Source organism: Chrysochloris asiatica, unplaced genomic scaffold (genome assembly GCF_000296735.1).
Source record: "Chrysochloris asiatica unplaced genomic scaffold, ChrAsi1.0 scaffold00010, whole genome shotgun sequence".
Taxonomy (NCBI): domain Eukaryota; kingdom Metazoa; phylum Chordata; class Mammalia; order Afrosoricida; family Chrysochloridae; genus Chrysochloris; species Chrysochloris asiatica.
This window is the reverse complement of record NW_006408528.1, coordinates 19250169-19259802: the sequence shown is the minus strand read 5'-3', so window position 1 is coordinate 19259802 and position 9634 is coordinate 19250169. Positions and strand designations below refer to the sequence as shown.

Here is a 9634-nt window from a genome sequence, read left to right as displayed (position 1 = left end):
TCCATAGTAAAGGCTGTAGACTCTTTCAACCTGATAAATTCACCTTCCAGCATTATATGTAAATATCTTTCTCTGCTGTTCATATGGTTTTCAGTGGCTAAACATTCAGAAGTTGTCTGTCTGTCCTTCTTCTTAGTCTGGAAGCTCCTCTGAAACCTGTCCACCATGGGTGACCCTGTTGGTATTTAAAATACTGGTGGCATAGCTTCCAGAATCACAGCAATTCTACAAGCCACCACACTACAACTCACTGATAGATGAGTGAAAGGAAAAGCAAGTTAGTAGAGTATTCTATGGTTGTTGCTAGGCACTCTTGAGTCGATGCCAACTCCTAAAACTCTATGCACAATAGAACAAAACACTGGCAGGTCATTCATCATTCTCACAATTGGCTTTATGTTGGAGCTCGTTGTTTCTGGCACTGTATCACTCTGTCTCATTGGAGGTCTTCTTTTTTACTGACCCTCAACCTTTTTCAAGCACAGTGTCCTCCAGGGACTGGTCCCTCCAAACATGTCCAAGGTAAGAAAGATGAAGCCTCACCATCTTCATGTCTAAGGAGCATTCTCACTTTACAGCTTCCAGGACAAATTTGTTTGTTCTCTTAGCAGTCTATGTTGTTGTTATTATGTGTTATTAATTAAGTTCTGACTCATACATACCTTATTCACAGCAGAATGAAGCACTATCTAAGCCTGTGCCATCCTTACAATTGCTGCGTTTGAGAACATTGTTGTTCCCACTGTGTCCATTCATCTCCTTGGACGTATTACTCTTTTTTTCTGACTCTCCACTTTACCACATATCATGTTCTTCTCCAAGGAATTATACCTCCTGACAACATGTCCAAAGAACAAGAAGCTAGGTTATGCCATTGTTAGAAATGAGTTCTGATGTCACTCAAAAAGGCACTCAGTGAGGCTAATTACCTTGGCAAAGCAACATTTACTCCTGCAGAACGGTGCATGTGCATAGCTGTACAGAACAGGCCAGCGAGCACACCGAGTGGCCAGTCCACTGGGGTTTTTAATCCCTGACACAAGTCTTAAAGCTGTAACTCACCCCATTGACTAGGGCTTTGACCACACAATCTTTTCCCTTACCCGATTGGCCAGTTCAAATTTCTAAGGCACTCATTCCCATTTCAGGAAATAGTAAAAAGTAGACGAGAGGTCATACAGTCCCTATTCACTTCAGGAAGTAGTAAAAGGAAAAGAGAGAGCATGAAGTCTTTACTCACTTCAGGAAGTATCAGAAGGAAAAAGAAAGGTCACCTGAATATAATAAACAGGATTATAATAATTTTTGAAGAAAAGATACTCATTCCCACACCATCCTTGCTTCTAAGGAGCATTGTAGCTGTATTTCTTCCAAAACAGTTTTATATTAATGCTTCTGGAAATCCATATTACTTTCAATATTCTTCTCCAACACCATAATTCAAATCCATTGATGCTTACATGGCTTTCCTTATTTATTTTCCAACTTTCACATGCATGTGAGGCTATTGAAGATACCAAGGTTCAGGTCAAGTATATCTTAGTCCTTAAACTGATATCTTTGCTTGTCAACATTTTAAAGCGGTCTTTTGTAGCAGATTTGTCTAATGCAATACATCATTTGACTTCATGATTGCTTCTTCCATGAGCATTGACTTATGGATCCGAGTGAAATGAAATCCTTGACAACTTTAATCTTTTCTCTGTTTTTCATGATGCTCTTTATTGATCCAATTGTGAGGAATTTGTTCATTTTACATTAACATACAATCCATACTCAAGGCTGTAGTTTCTGATCTTCATCAGTATTTCAAATTCACTTCCAGCTAGCAGGGTTGTGTCAGCTGCATATCATAGGTTGTTAATGAGTCTGTCTCCAATCCTGATGACACATTCTCCTTCATAGAACCCAACTTCTTGAATTATTTACTCAGCATACAGATTAAGTAAGTAACGTGAAAGGAGACAACCCTGGCATACACCTTTGCAGATTTTAAACCATTCATTATCACCTTGCACTGTTTGAAAGATTGCATCTTGGTTTACGTACTGATGCCTCATGAACACAATGTCCAGGAATTCCCACTGTTCTCAATGTTATCCATAGTTTGTTATGACCTATATAGTCAAATGCCTTTGCATAGTCATTAAAACACAAGAGAACTTCTTGCTGTATTGTTTTATAATAAGTGAATAATGTAAAATAATCTAATCAAAGTCCTGTTAAAATAGTGAGGGAGAGAGGTTCTTCCAATGCAGATAGTGAGGGCTTATGTTTGACATGAGTCACTAATTAGACAAGGAGTATGATGGTAATTTAGCAGAATCACAATGCAAAATGGGTGGTAAGAGGATGGATGAATGATTACCAGCCTAGAGAAGATGGTTCCTGTGGGAAAACTCACATTCATTCATTGATAAGTTAGGGATACTGCTATATTAAAAGTCACTTGCACAATTCCGCAGATTTCTAGAAAAAGTAATGAGCCTCATCATATGCATTTAGTCAAGTAAATTTAATTAGCTACTGATTAATATGAGACCATTGCTATGCTATATGACAGAAATGAAACCAAAGTCTTTGCCTTTTTTTTTTTTTTTTTTTTAAGGATTTTGCAGAAAAAGAGAAGGCCACGGCAAAGGCCCTAGAAGATGTAAAGGCCAACTTTTACTGTGAACTATGTGACAAGCAGTATCACAAACACCAGGAGTTTGACAATCACATTAATTCTTATGATCATGCTCATAAGCAGGTAAGCCAAAGAAGGAAATACCCTTCACATTCCTGGATTTATACCCTCAGAACAGAACTGCATGGATTGGGTTTTATTTATCATCATCTAAGACTCAGAGGTGAGACCATTTTGTATTTTTTTTTCCTCCCCTTCTTAAAGGTTGTGTTTTCTGTTTACATGTTAAATACTGTTTTTGTTCTAGAAGTAGCCTAAGATTGATTATTAACTTAGAGATGAATAAGGGTAGATTGACTTATTTATTTCAGAAATATATTTAAATTAAATTTATTACCTAATAAATCACTAGTATTTATTAAGTAAACACTAAATAAAGCTTTGGTATATGCAAAGTGAATGGAAACACAGTTTCTATCCTTAGTGATAAGAGATGTATAGTGTTGACTGTATTTCTCTGACAAGGAAAAGTCAATGGGATAAAATGTTTTAGGACTGTGATTCCCAAATCTTAGTGTACATAATGATCATTGGAAATTGTTAATAATGTATATTCCTGACTTTCTATGAAATACTCTAGTATGACAGATCTGTAATGGGTTTGTGATAGTTAAGGTTTTGTGTCAACTTGACTGGACCAGGAATTCTAGTGGTTTGGTATGTTAAAACAATAATAGTCCCCAGGGTGAGATTTAATGTAATTTAATGAACTACATGATGTGATCTGCTATGAGCAGCCAATCATTTGAAAGGAAGATTACTCAGGGGTATGGCTTGTTGTTGTTTTGTGCCATGGAGTCAGTTCCAACTCATAGTGACCCTGTACAGGGAGGGTTTCTAAGGCTGTAAATCTTTACCAGAGCAGAAAGTCTCATCTTTCTCCCATGGAACAGCTGGTAGTTTCGAACTGCCAAACTTGAGAACGGATTCGTAACCACTATGCTACCAGAGCTCCTTAGGGGTGTGGCTTACTTCCAATATATTAGACACTCAGGAAAAGCTTTCTTGTCTGAATCCTGCATCTGGCTGTATTGATCTGGCCTCCAATTTTTGAACTTGAGTCAGTGGCTTGCTGAATTGCCTACCAGTCCTAGAAGTAGTAAGCAGCCTGTCTTCTTACCTGCCTGCTATATGACTTGCCAGATCCACAGGCTTGGGACTTGCCTACCTCTACACCTGTGTGGGCTAGTTCCTCAATATAAACTTCTCTTTATATACACACATGCAAGCTTCACTATTTTTACTTCTCTAGAGAATCCAACCTAAGAAATTTGGTACCAAGATTAGTTCTAGATAAACAAAATCATAAGGATGAGTTTTCTAGACTGATTATTATGTCTGACTAATTTTAAAGGCACTTATAACTCTGCCTTCACTAGTAAAAAGGATGCTGTTGCTATTGTTAAGTGTTGCACAGTTGGTTCTGACTCATAGTGAACCTATATAGAGTTTCCGAGGAATGGCTGGTAAGTTTGAACTGCCAGCCTTGCAGTTCAAATTGACCTTACTTTGAGGGTGCTGCTAAACATGGCAGGGAGTGGCAATATTAATGTGCAAAATATCACCACCAGTAAATAGATAACGTATTGTAGAGAAATGAGGCTCTGGGTAATTATGTGTTTGATACTTTCTTGAAATTTTGTCAGGATGAAAAATATAGAGAAGCTGGTTGGTTGGCCCTACTTACAGTAGACCAAGTGGTAAAGGAAAGAGATGAGCTCAGGGCTAAGGAGTCACTGCCCAAACACCACATTAAGGACCTCAAAGTTTCTACTTTTTCCTGAAAGAAAGCCTTATTTATTACAGTAGCAGAACTGTTATTAAAAGACAACCCAGAGTCTTATTATAAGAGTAGCTGAGTTACAACCCAGAGTCTTATTATAAGAGTAGCTGAGTTATAACACCAGCTGAATTCCCACCGGGATGGTACTTGATATTAAAGTGAGGGCGCTTCTTGGGATCCTGAAACTTGGGATGGGGATATATGGGCATAAAATCAGGAAGAGGGGACATAGAAATCTTAAATTCCATTGAATCATTTCTGCCCACATAACCAGCCCTCTTAGCCACTGATGATGATATTTATTAAGGTGTTCCTGATAGGTAACTTTTAGACATATCACCTGGGGCAGCACCTGGGAAATTGTCTAGAGCATCACCTGAAGCAAATGTCTTGCAAGACATTACTGAATACTCCCAGGGAACACAAACATCACCCATTATTTTTTCTACACCTATAACCAACCTTAAGTCCCTATGGGCCCCAAAAGGTGAAGTACAAATTGTGTAGTTGTAAGAGGTATGCTACACTGCAAATGAACCACTTTTTTTTTTTTTTTTTTTAATTTTATTGTAGAAACAGAAACCTGGAGTATATGTGGGAAATGGCTAGTAAAGGTGGGGATCAATGGTGCAAGGAACATAAAACTGGATCAGCCTGAGTTTGTTGACCACTGATCACAGATCCTTCATAACAGCTAGAGAGGTTAGAAAATGACCTAACAGTTTATGTCATTGGTTCACTGAAACATAAATCATGTTTAAATAGTGGACCTGCATAGAGTGCCCAGAGGACACGCCTTTTACCACAACAGTGTAGAACACATTTGTAAATGGAGCTCCAGCCTTCTTGAAGACTCCTGTGATTGCTATTTTGTGTAAATCAAATTTGGTAGTGGGAACTTCCCTAACTGAACTAAGACACCGAACTACAATGGGGCTGATTGACCTCATGGAGGTACGGCCTAAGTAGCAACACTTAATCAGCAAAGACAAGGTGAATGTGGTTACCATAATTGACAGCACAAAGTAATAGTCACAACAGTCTGAATCGTGACTGTAGCATTGGATACTTAGGTACAGAGTCCCTAGGAGTGAAATAAATGGGAAACAATAAATAATTGATCAGTACAAGTAGAAGAATTCTAGTTCAAGTGAACAACAGTCTAACCTGAACTGGCAGAATAGAAAGTCATGGCCTCTCAATCAATTACCAAACTTGAGCCAGTTACAGATCCAGAACACTGTGAATGAAGCAGAAGCTTGGTCCCCTACATTGCTGAGGAGGAAGCAGCCTTCTACATTGCCATAAATTTATACTGTTAGTCTTTCTCTCAGGGAAATATATGGCCTTTTACATTGGGGTCAAAAAAATAATCAGATTTTGGGAATCCTGGTGTGGCACTGTAGGATAAACACTTGATCATAAGGTGATTTGAAACACAAGGTCAAGGGTTTAAGCTCACCAGGCACTCCTCAGAAATGCTGGACAGCACTTAACAATAACAGCAACACTGACACTAAGTCTGAATTGACACTAATTGTTTTTAAGTGCTGTCAAGTCAGTTCTGACCTCATAGTGACACTGTAGAGGGTTTCCAAGGAGTGGCTGGTGAGCTTGAACCACCTACTGTGTGGTTCAAACAACTTTGGAGCCCAGCACATTAACCCACAGCAGCACACCAAGACTCCAACACTAATTGTAGAAGACCTAAAACGTCACTGTGGCAAACCAATCAGAGTGGAATCATATGAAGGTCAAGTTATTAATGGAGATTTTTGTTGATTTTTAAGTTGTGTTTTTTTTTTTTTTTTAAATTGTGAACTGAGTGATAATTTACATGGGAGAACATCGGATTTACACCATCTTTCACTGCAATTATTACAATCTCTGCCGTGCATCATAATTCAACAGTATTTGCTTCCATTCCCTCTGTTTTTCTTTTTTTCTCTTTTTTTGGGAGGGTGGGATGGAGTGGGGATAGATGTACACAAAAACACTCAGGAATATATAATAATTTAAACATTCTGTAAGCCTGCCTCCTGGCCACCAGCTCTCAATCCCTCTCTTTCCATGAGTCTTGAGTCCTCAGCTGCTCCCTCTCTTCATGTCTTCATCTTCTGCCTCCATCTCTGGTATCACTGCTTCTCTGGATAGGGAGAAACATTCTGCTTGTGCTCATCTCCCTTGATGGTCCTAGGGTCCTCTGTTTCTGGACTGTAAGATTAATTACTCCCCTGTTTTTGTTACAAAACTTCTACCTTTACAATTGTGACAGTCACAATTAGTCAAGATAACAATTACTCACAATTGAATCCTAAGAATCATCACCATGCCCTACATGCATCATCAAGCACCCAAAGGTTACATCCCACATGCCTGCACCCAGCCGCCAGCCACCAGCACACCAGCCCACAGCCCTTCTACCCCCCTGGGTCCAGAGTCCCCACTGCTCCTTCTGTCCAAGTCATCATCTCTATCTCCATCCCTAGTGTCACTGCCTCCCCAGACAGTGTTTCTAACTTCACTTTTCTCTCTTGATGGTTCCAGGGATCTCCACTCCAGGACTGCAAAATCAGCCACTCCTTTCTTTTTGTTACCAAACATTTACATTTACCTTTCCAGCACTCACTGTCAGACCTGATAGCAATTATTCCCTATTGAACCACAGGAGTCCTTTCCAACATCACCTTTTATTAATCCCATCCAGGCAGGTTGGAAACAATTCAGTGGAGGTTCTACCTTTCTCTGTATCCTCTGGAACTAGGTTCCCTACTGAAAGCTTGTAAGCCAGTCACTTCTTGTCTTTGTAGTCCCCCCATTTTAGGTAGCCAATGTCTAAGTTCCCCAGCCCTGTCGACCCTGTGTACCATGGGGGTGGGAATAATCCTCACTGTAGAGATCAGTTGTGGGAATTTTTATCTTCGTTACACTGAGGTGCAATCCATACTAGAGGTTGTCATCTTTGAACTTCATCAGTAATGTTAGTCCTTTGAGCTTACAGCAAGCAAGTTGTATTATCTGTTATTGCAGGTTGTTAATGAGTCTTCCTCCAATCCTGATTCCACACTCTTCTCTATATAATCCAACTTCTTAGATTATTTGCTCAGCATACAGAGTGAATAAATAGGGTGTATAAATATAGCACTGACACACACATTTTCTTATTTTAAACCATTCATTATCCCTTTGTTCTGCTCAAACAATTACCTTTTGGTCTATATACAGGTTCCTCATGAACACAATCAACTGTTCTGAAATACCCATTCTTCACAACACTATCATTAGCTTGTCATGATCCACACAGCCAAAAGCCTTTGCATAATCAATAAACATCTCTCTGGTATTCTATGCTTTCAGCTGAGATCCATTTGACATCAGCAATGGTATACCTAGTTCCACAGCCTCTTCTGAATCCAGCTTCAATTGCTGGCAGTTCCTTGTCAATGTACTGTTGTAGCAATTTTTAAAATTATCTTCAGCAAAATTTTACTTGTATGTGATGTTAATGATATTGTTCAATTATGTCTGCATTCCATTGGGTTACCTCTCTTTGAAATGGGCACAAATATGGATCTCTTCAAATCAGTTGGCCAGGTAGCTGTCGTCCAAATTTCTTGGTATAGTTGAGTGATCACCTCCAGTGCTGCATCAGTTTGTTGAAAGATATCAATTTGCATTCCATCAATTTCTGGATCCTTGTTTTCACCAATACCTTCATTGCAGCTTGGACTTCTTCCTTCAGTATCATCAGTTCTTGATCATATGTTACCTATTGAAATGTTTGAACATTGACCATTTCTTTTTAATATGGTGACCCTGTGTATTCTTTTCATCTTCTTTTGATGCTTTTTGTATCATTCAATAGTTTCCTATACTATTATTCAACATTTCAAGTTGACTCTTGAATTTTTCTTCAGTTCTTTCAGCTTTAGAAATGCTAAGCATTTTCCTCCCTTTTGGTTTCACAACTCCAAGTCTTTGCATATTTCACTATAATACTTGACATTGTCTTCTTGAGCTGTGCTTTGAAAATTTCTGTTCAGCTTTTACTTATTTCTTTCTTTCACTGTAGCGTCTCTATGTTGGAGAGCAAATCTCAGCCTTTTCTAACATCCATGTTGTTTTTTCTTTCCTGTCTTTTTATGGCTCTTTACTTTCTTCCTGTATGATGTTCTTAATGTCATTCCACAACTCTCTGGTCTTTGGTCCTTAGTGTCTTATGCACCAAATCTGATCTTGAGATAGTCTCTAAATTCAGATATAATATGTTCAGTGTCACATTTTGACTTTTGTGGACTTCTTTTAATTTTCTTAAGCTTCAGCCTTAACTTGCCTCTTCCTAGAAATTTTTAAACAAAAAGAAATAGCACATTCCTGAATGGATTGCAGAGATTGGTGCCACTCCCAGGGACTGTAAGGATGTAGGGATAGTGGTGCAAAAAACAGATAAATCTTGGAGGATGACAGTGGATTACTATAAATTTAACCAAGTGGTGATCTCAATTGCAGTTATTGTTCCAGATGTGATTTCATTGCTTGGGTCTATTAATACATCTCCTGGTACTTGATAAACAGCTATTGATTTGTTCATTGCCTACTTCTCAATTCCAGTTTCAAAGCATTACCAGAAGCAGTTTGCCTTCAGTGGCAAGGCCAACAATACACCTCAACTGCCCTACCTCATAGCATATTAACCTTACAGCACTATGCTATAATTTAGTCTACAGAATTCTTGGTCACCATTCTATGCCACAAGGTATCACACTAGTCTATTACATTAATTATATTATGTTAATTAGACCTACTAAGGACAAAATATCAATGATTCAAGACTTATTGGTAAAATATCAGCATGATAGAAGGTGGAAATAAATCAAACAAAAGTTCAGATACCTTTCACCTCAGTAAAATTTCTAGGGGTCCTATGGTGTGGGGCCTGCGAAGACACTCTTATGAAAGTAAAAGATAACTTATTGCATCTGGCCCCACAACTAAATGTAAAACATAACAATTGGTAGGCTTCTTTGGATTTAGGAGTTAACATATCCCTAATTTAGGTATATTATGCTGGTCTACGGAAGGAGCTCTGGTAGCGTAGTGGTTACGAATCGGGCTGCGAACCTTAAGGTCAGCGGTTCGAAACTACCAGACGCTCTGCGGGA

The 9634-nt window shown here is 38.7% G+C and overlaps 1 protein-coding gene across 1 annotated transcript in view; it reads left to right on the top strand.

Annotated features, from left to right (window-relative positions):
- The window catches only part of ZNF804B (zinc finger protein 804B), a 197846-nt gene that overhangs the window by 22142 nt on the left and 166070 nt on the right, over positions 1 to 9634 (top strand). The window contains exon 2 of the mRNA XM_006834396.1: positions 2609 to 2752. Coding sequence (XP_006834459.1) covers positions 2609 to 2752 — 144 coding nt within the window. The remainder of the gene's footprint in view (positions 1 to 2608; positions 2753 to 9634) is intronic.